General features: G+C 40.1%; 1 protein-coding gene across 9 annotated transcripts in view; it reads left to right on the top strand.

Annotated features, from left to right (window-relative positions):
* The window catches only part of LOC107088806 (myosin-10-like), a 40,807-nt gene that overhangs the window by 14,535 nt on the left and 7,744 nt on the right, over window positions 1-18,528 (top strand). For 7 of the 9 annotated variants that reach the window (XM_015381207.1, XM_015381208.1, XM_015381209.1 and 4 more), the window contains 27 exons: window positions 2,730-2,822; window positions 3,502-3,565; window positions 3,804-3,902; window positions 4,006-4,149; window positions 4,253-4,467; window positions 4,574-4,726; window positions 4,916-5,089; window positions 5,167-5,340; window positions 5,427-5,541; window positions 5,836-5,904; window positions 10,139-10,344; window positions 10,442-10,563; window positions 10,678-10,747; window positions 10,817-10,977; window positions 12,502-12,610; window positions 12,757-12,888; window positions 13,003-13,209; window positions 13,313-13,450; window positions 13,989-14,112; window positions 15,209-15,380; window positions 15,456-15,668; window positions 15,948-16,092; window positions 16,175-16,381; window positions 16,526-16,630; window positions 16,703-16,855; window positions 17,082-17,330; window positions 17,424-17,537. In XM_015381207.1, coding sequence (XP_015236693.1) covers window positions 2,730-2,822; window positions 3,502-3,565; window positions 3,804-3,902; window positions 4,006-4,149; window positions 4,253-4,467; window positions 4,574-4,726; window positions 4,916-5,089; window positions 5,167-5,340; window positions 5,427-5,541; window positions 5,836-5,904; window positions 10,139-10,344; window positions 10,442-10,563; window positions 10,678-10,747; window positions 10,817-10,977; window positions 12,502-12,610; window positions 12,757-12,888; window positions 13,003-13,209; window positions 13,313-13,450; window positions 13,989-14,112; window positions 15,209-15,380; window positions 15,456-15,668; window positions 15,948-16,092; window positions 16,175-16,381; window positions 16,526-16,630; window positions 16,703-16,855; window positions 17,082-17,330; window positions 17,424-17,537 — 3,927 coding nt within the window. The remainder of the gene's footprint in view (window positions 1-2,729; window positions 2,823-3,501; window positions 3,566-3,803; window positions 3,903-4,005; window positions 4,150-4,252; window positions 4,468-4,573; window positions 4,727-4,915; window positions 5,090-5,166; window positions 5,341-5,426; window positions 5,542-5,835; window positions 5,905-10,138; window positions 10,345-10,441; window positions 10,564-10,677; window positions 10,748-10,816; window positions 10,978-12,501; window positions 12,611-12,756; window positions 12,889-13,002; window positions 13,210-13,312; window positions 13,451-13,988; window positions 14,113-15,208; window positions 15,381-15,455; window positions 15,669-15,947; window positions 16,093-16,174; window positions 16,382-16,525; window positions 16,631-16,702; window positions 16,856-17,081; window positions 17,331-17,423; window positions 17,538-18,528) is intronic. The other 2 variants (XM_015381210.1, XM_015381211.1) reach the window with 1 other exon arrangement.

Raw genomic sequence — 18,528 nt, forward strand, 5'->3', positions numbered from 1 at the left:
TGAGAGCTGTTATTCTGGATTGCTGATTAAGTTAAGTGCAGTGCCTGTGCTAATGTGGAGAATAATTTGTGTGACATTGATTTGGAGTTGATGTCATTTTCTTTGCAAAATGCATCAGTTTGCCCTTGCTGTTCGGCTCTTTTCATGCAAACATCAAAGATCAGCACTGTTTTGTATACTTTTTCATGTTAGAATTCAAATATTTTGTGCATTTCAGTAAAATTTCATGAAATGGGCCAATATTAAAGTCGTAGGGAAGTCATATTTAAAATTTAAATAATTCTGGCTTAAACATGTATATACATGTACACTTTATTAGACCATATCATTCCAAAAAGTTAGAAAATGTCTATTTTTTTTTTAAATCCTGTCTTAAAATCTGTATTTTCTTTTTTTTTTTGCGTTATCTTATGCAGGCCAGTTAGTTATACCGCACTGTCCTCTAAATGAAAAATATATGACGGAGGAGACTCATCCATGACCTCCGACATAAAACTCTCCTCTTCTAGCATGTTTCCATTGTCCAAAGCGTTCCTTGACAGTGTTGTTGCTAAGTGCTACTTGGTCCCATTGCGAACCTACTAGCACTAAGTTGCTAACTGGTTAGCAAGATGCTTCAGAGAAACCGGCCACAATTAAACTTGCTTGCGAACCTTCCGCAACAACAATCCCGCCCCCTTGATAATCGACCAATCACATTCACTTTATTCACTCATGTAAAGTCCGGCAACACTCGGGAGAATTCGGAAATGCAACCGTTGGAACAGCCGATTCCCTACGACTTTAAGTAGTGAGTATTAGTGGAAGGAGAATTTCAATCATTTAAGCCTTTTAAAAATAAAAATCCAAACTATTGCATGCATTTGTATGCAGCCAACTTATTTTTATCCCCTTAAATAAAATTTGTCTTTTTTCTTCTTTTTAAACAATGTCCAAAGATTTGAAACTCTCATACAGCACTGTTTAATCCATGATCCAGAAATGTAAGGAAAGCACAACTGCAAAATTACCAAAGCATGACTGTAGAGTTACTCTGCAGAAGATGCAAAGATGCATGGCTAAGGTGGGGGAATCTGTTAGCCGTACCTTCCTCTAATGACCTCTGTGGAGGAGTAAGACCTAATATGTTTTGTTTGTATTTTTCGACGTGGAGGAATGTTTTCAAGAAGGAAACTCTGTGAACACCAAAGAGTGTGCCCTGGTCAGATTAGACTAAAATGAAACCTTTTGCTAAATCCTCTAACAGAGGTGGGCAGAAACTAGGGCTGGCGATAGGGTTAAAAAAATCTAATCTTTGATTTTTTTTTTTCCTGCCTTAAATCCGATTATTAAAGTTTTTTTTCCTCTGCTAAGTTTCATAATAACAATGGCAAATGACATGACTTTCAAAAACTAGCTTTTATTTCAGTCATTCCCTGTGGCAGGTGACCTTATTTAAAAGAGCAACAAAATTCAAGTTGTGAAAATGCTTGTAAAACAATAAAAGTATAACTAACCAAACGGTTGCAGCTAGTGGTGGTGTCACATATTTAATTTGTTAATCATTTATAAGTAAACATCCTAAAACAAAACAGATGGACTGATGTCTTTCTGTGCTATGGAAGCCCAAGAAGTACGTTGGTGGAAAAATGTACTTTTTTGTAAACAGAATTTATCGCTCAGCCCTCGTAGTAACTTACATTTATTCAGTTATTTTTACTTGATTCCTTTTTTTTATTAGAAAAAAGTACTTTTAATAAAACATTGTACTTTCTTTGTAAAATGAAAATATGATGAATTATCACTACATAAGTAAAATTTCTGGTTACTCCACCCTTCATTGGGAACTCAATTAGTGAAGTAAAAGTATGTTTCTAACAAAAATACACCAGAGAGACACACCTAGAGTCTTTGTTTAAGTGAGACATTTTTTGAACCTATTCCTCACTGGTTTAATTTTAGTTTCTAACTGCCGTGTCATTTGAAGGTCAAGTCAAAAATCAGTAACCAGTTTATTGTATCCTGTCACTGGAAGTAACTTACCTTATTCTAGCAACATACTCATAACATACTTGTTTCTATATGCTATATAACTGAAAGATGTATAACAAAGATACATAAAAAGCATCAAATTGTTATTGTTTATATATTTGATTCTATATGCTAATTTTTTTTCTTATTCGTTGAAACATCATTTTATAAAACTTCAGAAATTGAGTGGCAACTGTGAGCAGTAAGTACTGTAGACCAATTACTCAGTAATTGAGTGCAATTTCTGCGTACTTTAGCCACCTCTGCTCTCTAATATGGATTGAGCTAAACACAGAGGCTGCAGAAGCCTAGACTGGGATGGAGGTTCACTTTCAGCTACAGTGAAATGGTTTTACAAGCTACCCAGTCAAAGTCAAACCTGAGTTCTGCTGCAATGCCTGAAGGTTAATATTCAGAGAGGCCAATCTGTTATGCTTCAAAGAGGACTGGATCTGATTTTTGTTGTCTGTAGATCTGTGTAGCTGATAGAAGCTCTATCATTATCAAATATCATTATCCTTCTCCTTCACTGCTATGTTCTACTATGTGTTGGTTTATTACATGAAGCCCTTCTAAAATTTAAAAATGTTGTAGCACAATAAAAACAAAGCAAGAGATGCACTTTTAAAAGCCATTCTTTAGGTTTTCCTTCCTTATCCTCATAACCTGTATCACATTTGCTGCTTTGAGGCTGATTATATGTTTCCGGTGTTTCTCAGGGTGAGCTGGAGAGACAGCTGCTGCAGGCTAACCCCATACTGGAAGCTTTTGGAAACGCCAAGACTGTTAAGAACGACAACTCCTCTAGATTTGTAAGATCTGTCTTTTATGTCTCACAGGCCTGTCACAATAATATTTTTTTTGGAGAATAAATTGACCCTGAAACTATTATTACAAAAAATAATATTGTTGGGAGACCATTTGAAACTAATTTAGTGATAATGGTGTTGATTATGTAGTGCTGCCTTTTGGGTATTTTGTTGGGCAAATAAACACTCAATGAAGTGACGACTGTTGGGATCAAATAATTGCTTTTGTTTTTTTACAGCCTTCAGTTGCTAATGTTTTGTAACAGATGCATCATAATCATATTACTCAAGTTAAATGGTTAGTCATGTTGATTGATTTCAATCCAATGTGCTCCCCAACTGCAGATGTCGAGTTTGGCTCCTAAACCAATTCAATATCTGTTTTTCAAAAGCTCTCATGTTACATTCTGAGGTGCATAACAAAAACACAGTCCTTGGAATTACCTGATGCATAAGTTTACTACTTTAAGGAAAGGGCAGGGGTGAGCAAAGATTTATGTACCGAGTGAAACTTTTCTGTCTCTTTAGTAAAGGAGAAGACGCAAGGAAAAAAACAAACAAGAAAACAAATGATTGATCCTTTGAATTTGTCATGTGATTAATTGATTATTGTGACAGGCCTTATCTCTGAGGCAAAGTTTAACTTAAAACCGCTCTGACCTGCAGCTCCTTTTCATTTCAGGGCAAATTCATCCGCATTAATTTTGACGTTGCGGGGTACATAGTCGGCGCCAACATTGAGACCTGTATCCTGACCTGTTTTGGATTATCTTATGTCTTTGTAGATTTGTAGTTCTCTCTGTTTTTATTAACATTTTATGTGATATGTGATTTTTTTTAATTTATTTTTTTATTTTGTTTTATATTGTTTTGTATGAAGCAGATTCTATCCCAGCCTAAGAAATCCCCAAATTAGACTGAGGCTGCTAAGAAATAAATCCCACCTATTATGGCTTGTTCGTGTCCCTAACCATAAAAATCTAGACCTTCTTGAAAAGTCTCGGGCTACCCGTCAGGCCAAGGATGAGAGGACCTTTCATATCTTTTACCAGTTGTTGTGCGGAGCTTCAGAGGAAACTAGAGGTGAGGAAAAAGTACAAAACTGTTAAATATAAACCAGTGTATTTTTTTTTTTATTTAAAGGATTTTATTTTTGTGTATTAATCTGTTGTTTGAAATTTCTCAGCGGAATTGCTCCTTGGAAGTGCGGATGAATATCGTTTCCTCAGCGGGGGCTCCATCCCTGTTCCTGGTCAGAGCGATTCAGATAATTTCACTCAGACCATGGACTCTGTGGCGATAATGGGCTTCACCCCCGAGGAGTCCGTGTGTAAGAAAGAGGCTAGTGCAGAGTGTGGTTAGAATTAGAAAATGCTGTTTGATCGCTGTTAATCCTCTCTTCCTTCTCTCCTCTGTCACTTCACCCCCTCCAGCCATGCTAAAGGTGATCTCTGCTGTGCTGCAGTTTGGAAACATATCCTTCACAAAGGAAAAGAACCATGATCAGGCCTCCATGCCCGACAACACGGCCGCTCAGAAGCTCTGCCATTTGCTGGGCATCAATGTGCTCGAGTTCACCCGGGCCATTCTCACTCCGAGGATCAAAGTCGGGAGAGAATACGTGCAAAAAGCCCAGACAAAAGAACAGGTGAGATTACATACCACTGAAAGGAAGGAAAATGATGCAAGATTTTTTTAAATATAATATCTTCTGTTGGTCTGCAACTTATAGGCATTTATGTTTTTTCTCCTAGGCTGACTTTGCCATAGAGGCGCTGGCAAAGGCAACATATGAGCGCCTGTTCAGGTGGCTGGTCCACAGGATAAACAGAGCCCTGGACCGCAGGCAGAGACAAGGAGCTTCCTTCATCGGCATCCTTGATATAGCTGGATTTGAGATCTTCCAGGTCAGTTTATACCATCATGCCGAAACCATAGAGAGTGTTCGATTTCCATAGCAATGTTTCTGATTGTAATTGTACTGTAGATCTTTGTATCTGAAAGACTTTTAATGGACCATTTTCATTATTTCTAATCTTTGATGGAGAGTTTGTACATGCACTTTTTTGAATCCTTGTTTTTTGTTTCCTCTACAGCTGAACTCCTTTGAGCAGCTTTGCATCAACTACACTAACGAGAAGTTGCAGCAGCTCTTCAACCACACCATGTTCATCCTGGAGCAGGAGGAGTATCAGAGAGAGGGCATCGAATGGAACTTCATCGACTTCGGCCTTGACCTGCAACCCTGCATCGACCTTATTGAGAGACCGGTAATACCCCATTTGATTTTAAGACGGGCGCATTTCAACTCATGCCAGGTGGTCATATTTACGCTTGAATTGTTCAGGCTCACCCACCAGGTGTTCTGGCCCTGCTGGATGAAGAGTGCTGGTTCCCTCGGGCGACTGACCGTACATTTGTGGAGAAGCTCTGCTCCGAACAAGGCAGCCATTCAAAGTTCTACAAATCAAAGCAGCCACGCGGGGAAGCCGACTTCTCCATAATTCACTATGCCGGAAAGGTACCGTTTCTTTACACCCTCACCTCTTGTCGTTAGCACGGCTCCCTCTCACCCTGTATGGCTCTGTGTAATATCCTGATCCGCAGGTGGACTACAAAGCAAACGATTGGTTGATAAAGAACATGGATCCCTTAAACGACAATGTTGCATCTCTTCTCCATCAGTCGTCTGATCATTTTGTGTCTGAACTGTGGAAAGAGGGTGAGAATAATGACTCTATAGAGCTTCTTGTATTTTTTTTTATATAACAGAAAAAATATTTTCATCCCAAGTCAGCCAATTAAAATTCTTTATTATTTTTCTTGTGCAAAATGTATTAACTTTGCTCCACATCTCTTTACTCTTTATTTTTTGTTTCTTCCTCCTCCTTGTCTTCTACCTGTTTGGCCTCTTCCTCCTCCTCTCTTCCCTTCCTCACTAATTGGGTGCTTACTTGGGCTCCTTCTTCCCATCCCACTGGTCTTGCCTCCGATACTGTCCTGCTTCCTGCATCAGACATTCAAACTCTTCCTCGTGTTTACTTCTTTGACTCCTATGCCACTCTACAGACTAATGGCTCCGACAGTAGGTTTCATTTTTACCTCTTCTTTCGCAGTTTTGTTTTATTTAGTTTGTCACTTTCCAGCTTGTGATTGTGCCGTGATTTTTGTCTTTTTATTTTTGCCCTTTTGTTATCAGCATTAGTTGTGTGTTATGTTGTGCAGTGGCTCCTTAAAAACCAACTCACTCCTGATAAAATGACAGGTTTTTCACATTTTCAAAAAACTGAACGTGAGTTTTGATTTGATATATCCCGTTAATTCCCACTGAAAGAAGATAAAACCTGTTTGAAGGAAGAATATTAAAAAAAAATCATAAGCTGCAGCGACCTGTACCCCTATTTGTTAATCATCTTTCAAGAGATTAAAAAACAGTTAAATCAGTATCAGCTAGGACTGAGTGATATGAAGAAAATCTAATATGCTGTATTTGGGCTATATTGTAATACATGATATATATCACACTATATTTAAATTACCTTCAAAACAATAAAGTGCATAAAATTGCACTGATATACTCATCCAAACTTTTGGTTTCAAATTTGAAACATTTTACTTTAACCAGCTCATAGCTTTTCACAAATAATACTGCCACATTATCTCCTTCGGTGCCCGTATTGAACCTTTAGCAAGATCCCAGCAACCAAAACACAAAACAAAGCAAAAACACAAAAGGCAAATAAAAAAATGTATATTTAAAAAAAAATCCAGAATGAAAAAAGAAATTGACCTAAAATTACAAAAAACAAAAGTGGAAATATTGCCCCAAAACTAGAGCATTATCAGATCATCTCTGGGCTGGGCTCAGTGGAACAGTGGTTAGCACAGCAAGAAGGTTCAGAGCTCAGTTCGCGGTCCAGGGGCTTTTGCATGGAGTTTGCATGTTCTCCCTTTTCATGCGTGGGTTCTCACCGGGTACTCTGGCTTCCTCCCACAGCCCAAAAACATGACTGTTAGGTTAATTAGCTTCTCTAATTTCTCATTAGGTGTGAGTGTGTGCGTGAATTGTTGGTTGTCTCTGTGTTGCCCTGCAATGCACTTGCAACCTGTCCAGGGTGTACCTCTCGCCCGTAGACCACTGGAGATAGGCACCAGCACCCCTCGTGACCCCACTTGGGATAAGTGTGATAGAAAATGTATGGATATGACCTTGACGTGCTGGGAATTTTAAAGAAGTTGTACAAAAAATTTTACACAAAAAGTTGTAAAATTGAGAACATTACCAAGTTTAGAGAAGGCCTGCAAAACCTCTGAACATTACCACAGCACAGGCATTAGAGCTATTAAAAAACATTTACGATAAGTTACGGAATAAATGGCGTCTGTGATTTCCCTCCATCTCTAACCTTTACTCATATGGGATAGCTTTATCAAATGACGACGTCATCGGCTCCACGGCTGATTAATTTAATGTTTTAATTGGTGTGCGGGGAGACGCTGACATGCAGAGTTTACAACAGCCTTCATTTTGCAGCCGATGGCATTTTAGGTGGTGGAATAGAATAGAATTTGCACTGCTACCTTTTGCAGCAATGATTGTTCCGGCACGTCTTACGAATTACTGTCTTTTTTCAACGCCCTGAGCGTGAAATCCAAACCACTGCCATATATTGCTTAACTGAATTACCTGCTGTCGTCATATTTCGTTTGCCGGTTGCAAATAAAAGGGAGGAGGGTTTTTTGATGCATTTAAAAAGTGTGCGAAAAGTAGAACTCTCAGTGAAATTGATGGAGATGGCTTAATGTCGTCATGGGAGTTTGTACGATAGAGTCATTTTAACTATCGTGCGTGGGAAAACTCAAGATACATAGAGTATACTCAATATATCGCCCACCCTTAGTATCAACTTTAAGAAATAATTTATCTGCATCTCTTAAAAATCTTAATTTTACAAGCAACCAGTCCATTTAAATAGTTAGTGATCCACTTTCTGCTTGTTTCTACTGATATATTGATGGTTTATCTTTGAGGTCGGAGGGCCACCTTTCAATCACCCTAATATTTAGCTTTTTCTACAGATTCTCTACCAAATTCAAGCTGCTCCAGATCAGCATTATTACTTCTAGGCAAATGAAATTTTAGCTTAAACCTAAAACCTGGTCAGGGGGTCATTTTCATCAGAAATGTTTACAGTTATTGATTATTCGCTTTTTATCCTATTTTTTGCTGCCAATTGTGTTCTGGTTTAAAAAAGCTTTATGACAAGTAAATCATTTTTCTCATGAGTTTTTACCTTCTCTATACCTCCATGGAAACCATGGTGAATCCGGCCACGGAAACTGAACTTAATTTCAGGTTCGTCCCTTCCACTTTAACTGATGGCAGGTGTGAACCGAGGACCGAAGCTGATAATAAAAAGTCTGAACATTTATCAAACCAGGTTCTAGCAGCTTTTTGACTTATTCATTTTTCTCGTTCATGTTAAGATCCTTTTAGAGTAACACTGATGTTTGCCTTGCTGTCATGTTGTAGAAGTAGGACTGCTTCTCAAGATGGCTTTGACTAAGGTTTTAATCCACAAGTTCATTGTTCATGCAGCCCGACACCGAGTGGCTCGTGCTCCTTATAGTCATGATTTTATTTCTGTTTCTTAACTTTTAAATCAGTGGTTCCCTAAACCTGTTGGTTTTGAATCCAGTTAGTCTTGTAGAAATATGGGAGCAAATGGAACTGGTAATTTAAGTGTGAATTCACCTGTCCAGTTCTCAAAATCACTGATTTAAAAGGCTTTTGACATTCTGAAATGATCCAAATGAAACAAAGTTAGACATTTTCTTTTAATGTTTGTGTGTTTGCTGCTAATTTGCTGTGTGTGTTTGGGAGACCTTCTAATAAATAATGAGGATTGTTATTCCTGAGATTTTCTTACTTATCTCCTGAATTACTGGAATCTGTTTGATAAGTATCAAAGAAAAAACACAAATTAGTTGCTAGGTATAAAGAGTTTCCAGACGCCTCAGGGTCAAATACAGAATTAATCATTTAGTGCAAATGTGTCGTGCGTGTCTCAGCAAGTCCAGGGCTAACAGGTTAGGCATGACAGGCTGTCCTGGGCTTTATTTCACTTGTTGCTGTTGATACTGGCTTTGGATCAATTTCAGCTACAAATCCACATCATCTCACTAATTGTCTCAACTGAAGCCTATACTGGTTTTTATACAAATATGTATGAAGTCAAGTAACAGACCATATATAATTCCCTCCAAGTCTGTTTGCATCCTCCTGGTAAAGATGTGTAAAAAGCTTTCACACAAATCAGTATTTATCACAACAACATAAATTCACCATATATGTTTGTTTATTTAGATCCAACCTTTAATTTGTTTGAATTTTTTCGCTGCTTTATAAGGAAATGGTAGGAAATGGATATTTTAGAAAAATCAGTTTGTAGTTTTTCTTTGTCTAGTAATTAATCTCAAACGACATGGCCATTTGTTTTTGGTCATTACTCCCTGAATTAAACTTCTTCTTAATAGGAGATTCTATTACTTTCCTTTATGAAAGGTTCTGATATTCAAACAGTCTATGCTGCAACATGGTTTGTAGGTCCTGTGGAGCAGGGCCCATCAGGGGCCGTTTTATTTTTGCTTTGTTTCACTCTCAGCCTACATAGAGGAGTGTTAGTTTCTATAAGAGTCAGTCTTTTATCTGTTATTAGTGACACAAGAGAAGCTTTTCCTTGCCTGCCTCTTAAACAGCCAGTATATAAATGATAATAAATGATATTCCAGTGGTTGTGCTGGAGACTTGGTGCCTCCAAAATGTCACTCTTAACATCTACGGCTCTCTGCAAAGACCTTTTTTGACCGATGTATAAATGGTTGCCCTCTTCCAGTTTTATTAGGTTCACAGTAAAGGATGTTCTATTTTTTTGTTGCCTTTTCTTATTATTTAATTTTCTTTCCTATTTTGAAGAGTGGCGAAGGATAATGGGGACTGTTTCCCACCATATTTACTCTCCAGGGTAAAGTGAAGCCATGGTTCCTATCTAAACATGAATAGCTACTCTACATTAACTTGGTAATTAGCATGTAGTTAATAAATCTAACTTAAAAAAACTTTTAAATGTTGGATCAAACCCACTGATTAAATCTACTCAAACTGCGAATCAGTTATTTCTAAGATTTTTTTAATACATTTTTTTGCTGAGTCAGAAGCCTTTTACACATTGCTACCAGAAGTTTTGATGGCGCTGTATCACCTCAGATTACATAATGATTTCAATCAAACTGAGACCCAGCTCTCTGCTCCCGTCCAGTCGACAGGATAATAGGTCTGGACCAGGTGTCCACAGGAGAGAGCAGCGGGACGGTCCCATTTGGAGCCGCTGGGCTGAAGACGAAGAAGGGAATGTTTCGGACTGTAGGTCAGCTCTACAAGGAGTCCCTCACGAAGCTGATGGCCACGCTCAGGAATACCAACCCCAACTTCCTGCGGTGCATCATCCCCAACCACGAGAAGAGGGTGAGACCTCCTGTTCTAGAGCAGACAAAAGATAAGGGCAGATAAAACTGATCAAATATCTCATCATTTTCTTTCTGGCTGCTGTTTTGCTCAACAGGCTGGTAAACTAGCACCGCACCTTGTTTTGGACCAGCTGAGGTGTAACGGTGTTCTGGAGGGAATCCGTATCTGCAGGCAGGGATTCCCTAACCGTATCCCATTCCAGGAGTTCAGACAGAGGTGTGGATTTACACAAAGCCTTTGGTCGACAAATGAAAATCCTTTCATCTCTTTCTCTCTCACTCATCCTAGAATCCCTTACTCAAACAAATCTGTTCTTACATTTGTCTCCAGATACGAGATTCTAACACCCAACGCTATCCCTCGCACCTTTATGGATGGCAAACAGGCCTCAGAGCTCATGGTAGGGAAATGTTCTAAACACACAGGCAGATGTGGGACCAGCTGACTGATCTTAGCTGTCGTCATTTAGATCAACGCCTTGGAGCTGGACCCCAACCTGTACCGGGTGGGTCAGAGCAAAGTCTTCTTCAGAGCCGGAGTCCTGGGTCACCTGGAAGAGGAGAGAGACCTGAAGATCACAGACACCATCATACGCTTCCAGAGCGCCGCCAGAGGTTTTCTTGCACGCAAGTAAGGCTTCGTCCAAATGCACAGAAAGCAGGGGATGATTTTAAAGGAGAATTCCGGTTTTTAACACTTTTAGCCCATTTTCTGTAATGTCCAGGATGAAATCGAATGATCGACACCAAAATTTTGACAATTGGTCCTGTCTCTGCTATTTGGCTCATGCAGAATCCCCCCCTGGCTGCTTCAGAATGGCTTCCATTGTGCATGTCCGATAATGTCCTTAAAACAACCTTAAACGTTCTTTTTTTAAAATATGCTACTCACCGGGTCGTCAGCGCTGTTCAATGACGTTCCAAAAAAAGTTTCGTGAAGAAAAACCGTTCCTGTCTTGTTTTATTTAGCATTTTGTAAATCCCAGAACTATTTTTTCCGATACATCACAACCGCTTATAAACTTCCGCTTCCTGTTCGAATCTGAAGCGTTGCACACTCCAGACCACTAGTTGGCGACGGTATCCTCTACCGTCAAACTCAAAGTCCAATATGTCCTCCTCAAGAATCCACCTTTCGTATTCCATTTTCAGAGTTTTTTAAAGTGTTTAACAGAGACGTTAGCACCTCAACGTCGGAGTACACAGAGTGAAGCAGAAACACTTGGGCCTTGCGAAAAGACTACAACTAAGCGTAAACAGGCCCCGTTTCCGGTGGCGGAGGGATATTGACTATTCCAACAGAACTCAATGGGATTTACAAAATGCTAAATAAAACACTACAGGAACGTTTTTTCTTTACGAAACTTTTTTTGGAACGTCATTGAACAGCGCTGACGACCCGGTGAGTAGCATATTTAAAAAAAAGAACGTTTAAGGTTGTTTTAAGGACATTATCGGACATGCACTATGGAAGCCATTCTGAAGCAGCCAGGGGGGGATTCTGCATGAGCCAAAAAGCAGAGACAGGACCAATTGTCAAAATTTTGGTGTCGATCATTCGATTTCATCCTGGACACTACAGAAAATGGGCTAAAAGTGTTAAAAACCGGAATTCTCCTTTAAAAGAGAGGCTTTGAAATCTGGATCCTTTTGGCTCAAAGTTCTTTTAAATCATTATCTGATCAACACTGCAATACTGGCCGTTTAAATGGTGATTGATGACTGATTTCATGTGGATATTTATACATTTTATTTTCTACAATACAGAGATTTTACTTAACTTTTATAATTGAATTCTGCAGACATCAGATTCATGCAGAAATACAAAGTCTGCTTCTTTTTTTCTTTCGTTAATACTTGAATGAGGGCAGCAGTGTGGTGAGGTTTTGAGCACTTTAGCCTTCTAGCAAGAACGTTTTGGGTTTGAATCCTGGAGTTTTTCCGCAATGAATTTGCATATTTTCCTGTGGATAGATGTCCTCCCTCTTGGTATTCCAGCTTTCTCCTACAGGTTAAGATTACCAAGAATTGGTCTTTCTTATCCTATTTAGTGACATATTTATCCATTTTAAAAACAATAACTGTTGATATAAGGTAGATAAAATGAAAGTGTTGGAACAGAGATTGACACTGGTTGTTTTTTTTCTGGTTTCAGGGCCTTTATGAAGAAGCAGCAGCAGCTGAGTGCGCTGAGAGTGATGCAGAGAAACTGTGCTGCTTACCTTAAACTCAGGAACTGGCAGTGGTGGCGACTGTTTACAAAGGTGCACACAAATGACATGAAGCATTCAGTGCATACCTGCTTTTACTCTAATAATATTTAATTTAATACAAAATCGAATGGTGATGAGTAGCAGTTGCATTTCTTTGGGATTCGATTTAAGTTCTGTTTCCTTTTTGCGGCCCCCAGGTGAAGCCTTTGCTGCAGGTGACCCGACAGGATGAGGAGATCCAGGTCAGGGAGACGGAGCTCCACAAGGCCAAAGAAAACCTCAGCAGAGTGGAGCAGGAATACTCTGAGCTGGACAAAAGGCACGCTCAGGTACAAACCCTCTTCCTTTTTCTTCTTCTCCTGCCTCTGTTCTCAAACTTTAGTGTTTATGAATCATGCCCACACTCACCTACCATCATCCCACTCCCTTCCCTCACACTCCAGCTACTAGAAGAAAAGGCGGTGCTGGCCGATCAGCTGCAGGCGGAAGCAGAGCTGTTTGCAGAGGCGGAGGAGTTGAGGGCCAGGTTAGCCAGTCGGAAGGAGGAGCTGGAGGAGGTCCTGTGCGAGATGGAGAGTCGACTGGTGGAGGAGGAGGAGAGAGGCGTTCAGCTGGCCAATGAGAAGAAGAGGATGCAGCAGAATATACAGGTGATTGGAAGAGGCGAGATGCAGTCTGCAAAGTTTTAAAACATGCATAAAAACAATTATAGGATGCTGGGCAGGATGTTTGAATAGACATCGTGTTTTTCAGGACCTGGAGGAGCAGCTAGAGGAGGAGGAAGGTGCTAAACAGCGCCTCCTGCTGGAGAAGGTTTCCCTGGAAACCAAAGTGAAGAGTCTGGAGACGGACCTCCTAACTGCAGTGGAGCAGAGAGACAGACTTAGCAAGGTCAGTGTCACATTAAATACCCCTAATCCCTTTAACAAAAAGCTCAAAGTTATAAAGACATATTTTAATAAAGCATAGCATGTGTGAAGAAAAGGGAATTAGACCAAAGAAGCTGAAAACCTTGGTGTTGTGTGTTTGGCTGGACAAAATTTTAATATAAATATATCACAATATGATTTAATCTATTGTCAGTGATGTGGTTTCAAACACATTTTTGATATTTCAATGTACATAACAGTTTATGAATTCAACATTTGTCTCTGACCAACGTTCTGCGTTTAATGTAGATGTAGGTGTGTTTTTTTTTTTTTCGTTTTTTTTTTTTTAAAGCAAAGGAGTTTAAAAAGATGGCAAAATAATTGTCAGAGGTCTGTATAGGATTCTGTGATCGTGTTCTTTAGGATTTATTTCGTTTTATATGGATATAAAAGTTTCATCATATCGACTGAAATTAATAAATGTTTTGTGATAGAAGTTTTAGCTGTATGATCCAGCTATGTGTGTTTTTCATGAACCTTTCCTGCTTCTGGTTGAGCAGGAGAAAAAGCTGCTGGAAGAACATCTGAGTGAAGTGACTGACCAACTCACCGAGGAGGAAGAGAAAACCAAAAGCCTCAACAAACTTAAGAACAAGCAGGAGGCCGTCATTGCTGATCTAGAAGGTATATATCACCTAGTCAGACAGCTGTTGTTTTATCAGACTTTCACTTTTGCTGTTACTTTATTTATTTGTACTTTATGTCGAAAAGAAGAGTCTATGGTGTCTTTTAAGCACAAAAATATTTAATATAAGCGTTTTATAATGGCCGTTTGTGATTCTGTTCAGAGAAGAATATATCTTTGTTGAAGTGTGATTGAAAAGTTGATCATGCTTTATCCCCTTGACTGTTACCAAGCTAGGTTACCCAGCCCAGTGTAGGAAGTCAGTTTTTACAAACCTTGGTGTCAAAGTGGATGCTGATCTTAAATTCGACAGCCAAATAAAGGCAACTGTGAAGAAGTTTCTTTTAGTTAAGGCAGATGGCCAAAATAAAGCCCATTCTCTCCAGAGATCCTTTAGAGACAGTAATCAATGCCTTTATCACTACCCGGCTGGATTACTGTAACGCACTTTATTTGGGGGGTTAGTGCCTCTAAGATTGCTCAACTCCAGAGAGTGCAAAACGCTGCAGCACGTCTTTTATCTTGCACCTATAAATATAAGCATTTTACCCCAATTTTAGCCTCATTGCACTGAGTCCCTGTACATTTTAGGATTCATTTAAAAGTTCTTTTATTTGTTTTAAAGTCTCTCCGTGGTCTTGCTCCATCTTATCTTTCTTAGTTGCTGCACCTCCATGCACCCTCGCGTTCACTCAGGTCAGCCGATCAGCTGCTTCTTGAGGTGCCAAAAGCTAAAAGGAAGCTTAGGGGCGATCGTTCTTCCTCTGTGGCAGCTCCAAAAATGGAGATCGACCTTCCATTGCAAATTAAATTGCCTACTTCCTGTCTGATTTTAAATCTTAAAAACTCATCTCTTTGCCTTGGCTTTCTAAACTGTGTGAGATGTTGATTTTAGTCTGCAATACATTATTTTAAATGATTTTCATTTTTATTTTATTATAGATTGTACAGTTCTGATTTTAAATTTGTCTTTTTTGCTTGTATCATTTTTTGAGTCCGTGTAATGATGTTATGTTGTTTCACTGTACAGAACTTTGGTCTTTTGAGAAATTTTAAAGTGCTTCACAAAGTTGGATTGAATTGGATTGTTTGCAGAACGTCTAAAACGTGAGGAGCAGGGTCGCTTAGAGCAGGAGAAGTGGAAAAGGAGGATAGAGAGCGACTCTCTAGAGGCCCAGGAGCAGTTGTCGGATCTTGGCATGGTGGTCGCTGAGCTCAGAGGGACTCTGACACAGAAAGAGAAGGAGATAACCACCTTACAGGGCCGGTGAGTTTCAGCACAGCAGCATTAATATTAAAATTGTAAGGATTTTGACTGATTCCCCTTTTTTTAATTTGTCAGGTTGGAGGAAGAAGGCGCACGGCGTGCTGAAGCTCAGAGAGCTTTGAGGGAGGCCTCGTCCCAAGTTTCCGAGCTGAAAGAGGAGGTGGAGAATGAACGAGTGATGAGAGAGAGAGCAGAGAAACAGAGAAGAGACCTGGGGGAGGAGCTGGAAGCTCTGAGGACTGAGCTGGAGGACTCTCTGGACACAACAGCTGCACAGCAAGAGCTTAGGCAAATAAAACCCTTTCATTGTCTGAGTCTTTGCTGATAGTGTAGCATGCAGAGGATATTTATTAAAAAAAAAAGGAAAAATAGGAAAAACATCATGCATAAAGCATCATGAACAGTGTAACAGGCATGCAGAGGAACATTGGAGTTCTGTCATTATATATATGCCGTTTATGATGATGCCACACTGTACAGAAACCAGAAATGTCCATAATGATTGCTTTCAGATCAGGATGAAGAGGCTCATCATAGCAATTTCCTTTTTACTGCTTTACTCCACAGGTCCCGGAGGGAGATGGAGCTAAATGATCTTCAGCGAGGTATTGAAGAGGAAACCCGTCGTCACGAAGCCCAGCTGTCAGAAGTCAGAATCAAACACAACGCTGCCATAGAAAGCCTGCAGGAGCAGCTGGACAACAGCAAGAGGGTAGAAGAGCTGCAAACACCTCCATATGTTAGCAAACATATATTTATACATGCTCAGTCACTCACTGTGGCATTTCCTTCAGGCGCGTCAGTCCCTGGAAAAGGCCAAATCCGTGCTTGAGGAAGAGAGGCTGCATTTGACAGAAGAAATCAAGAACCTTCAGGCAAGCCGCTTAGAGAGTGAAAGAGGCCGAAAGAGGGCTGACAGTCAGCTGCAGGAGCTCACCGCCCGTCTTACTCAGGCCGACAGGGAGAGGGAAGACAGGGAGGAGCGGCTGCACAAGCTGCAGGTACCAAAGCACAAAGGGACTGATGTGTTCATCCAATGTTTCCTTTCTATTCAATCACTGTTTGGCTTTACTACCTTAAATAAAGAAAAAACATTTAAGCACCATTAAACTCAATCCTGTCTGTTTTTTTGTTTTGTTTTTTAGTGTGAGATTGAAGGGCTGTCAAGCAATTTGACCTCTTCTGACTCCAAATCTCTTCGACTAGCTAAAGAAGTTAGCAGCCTGGAGAGTCAGCTGCATGATGCAAAGGTAACGTACCTTTCCAGTTGTAATCTCTGGTTGTGATGTTAAAAGGTTTAAACATTTTTCTTCTGTGTTCAGGAGCTTCTGCAGGATGAGACTCGTCAGAAGATGGCCCTTTCTTCCAGGGTGAGAGCTCTGGAGGAGGAGAAGAACGGACTGATGGAAAGACTCGAGGAAGAGGAAGAAAAAGCCAAAGAGCTGAGCCGTCAGATACAAACACACACCCAACAGGTACAACAGAGGCTCACTCCTCAGCTTATTTTCTGCAGTTACCAATAAACAAACACCCATTTGTTCCAGATATTTCTATCCCCATAATAAAGTAGTTTTAAAAATACTAGAAAAACACAGTTGATTTCATATTTAGAAAATCTTCCATTTTCTCAATCTTAGATATAAAGCCTAGTCTTTAAAATGATCAGTTACATGAATGGCACCGATGTGTACCCCTGTGCAGCTTGCAGAGCTCCGTAAGCAGTCTGAGGAGGTGAGCACTGCCGTGGAAACCGGAGAGGAGACACGCAGGAAGCTCCAGAGAGAGCTGGATAGTGCTGTGCAAAAAGAGCGGCAAAAGGAGGAGGAGAAAGAGCGAGTTGAGAGGCAAAGGGAACGACTGAGGGAAGAACTGGAGGACATGACCATCGCCCTTCAAAGAGAGAGACAGAACTGCACTGCCCTGGAAAAGAGACAGAAGAAATTTGATCAGGTCAGAGAAGTAACACAGATAGAAACATCTAAACAGAGGTCATTTTTATTTGCTGTATGGCCTTGTCAACAACATTGTGTCTGTCCCCCGCAGTGCCTGGCTGAGGAGAAGGCAGTGAGTGCTCGTCTGGCAGAGGAGAGGGACAAGGCAGAAGCAGACAGTCGAGAGAGGGAAACAAAATGTCTCTTCCTGTCCAGATCCCTTCAGGTAACAACAGGAAAGATGCACAGTCTTCCAGACATTTTATTAAAGTTCTGTTTGTTTTAGAGACCAATACACACTGCAGCATAGAATAACAATTAAAACCTACTTTTTAAAACTTTTTAAACAGATATAAACCTAAAAGCCTCTATAAGCATTTTTACTAAGTTCCATTTAATCCAATTAACCTAAATAAAACATAGTAAAAAAAAAAAGAAGTCACAAAAATTAGCAAATAAATTCTATCTGTGCAATTTATTTTTGGTATAAAGAATATTTATGAACAAAAACAAGCAGAGCAGTGATGGATACAAACACCAGGCAACAGAAACATGGTGGTGGCTGCATCATGCTTTTCTACAGGACGAACTGAGAGGCTGCTGTGTAGTGATGGGAAGATGGGGATGAATGATACATAAACCTGAAACAAAAACTGTCAGAGGCTTCAAATAGCCAACAAGGGAACTGGGATGTTTTGATCGAATGGATTCCTCTTCATCAGAGAGAGTGGTATAGATCAAAGGGGCATGGTCAAGATAAAAGGGAGTGGCCTAATGGTCGGGTAAAGTTTAGATCACAGGGAGTCGATGGATAATGTTAAGTTCACACAGCACGTGATTGAAGCAGCAAAAGCAGCTGGTTTACATGCAACATCACTGGATGACATGCATGAAGGCGCATCAAAAGGTCCTGCAGCGAGTTTTGAGCAGCCGAAGTAGTGGCTCATAAGCTTCTGAGCATCTGACGCGCCCAACGTGCTTCACAAACAGTAGCTGCTGGAGTTGGATAAATTCAACTTATGCTGCTCGAGGCGCCACATCCACCAATCAGAGAAGCTGATCTGGGAGCTGGCAGGGTGATGGAGACATTACTGCTGATGCAGAGACCAATGGTCACTCCTCTGAAACTGTCTATTAACGCCTAAATTAATTTCAAATGACGAAATAGGTTTGATTTTATTATTCTGGTTTCTGCAGTTTGTACCACATACCTGAAA

Source organism: Cyprinodon variegatus, unplaced genomic scaffold (genome assembly GCF_000732505.1).
Source record: "Cyprinodon variegatus isolate N-32 unplaced genomic scaffold, C_variegatus-1.0 Scaffold229, whole genome shotgun sequence".
Taxonomy (NCBI): Eukaryota; Metazoa; Chordata; class Actinopteri; order Cyprinodontiformes; family Cyprinodontidae; genus Cyprinodon; species Cyprinodon variegatus.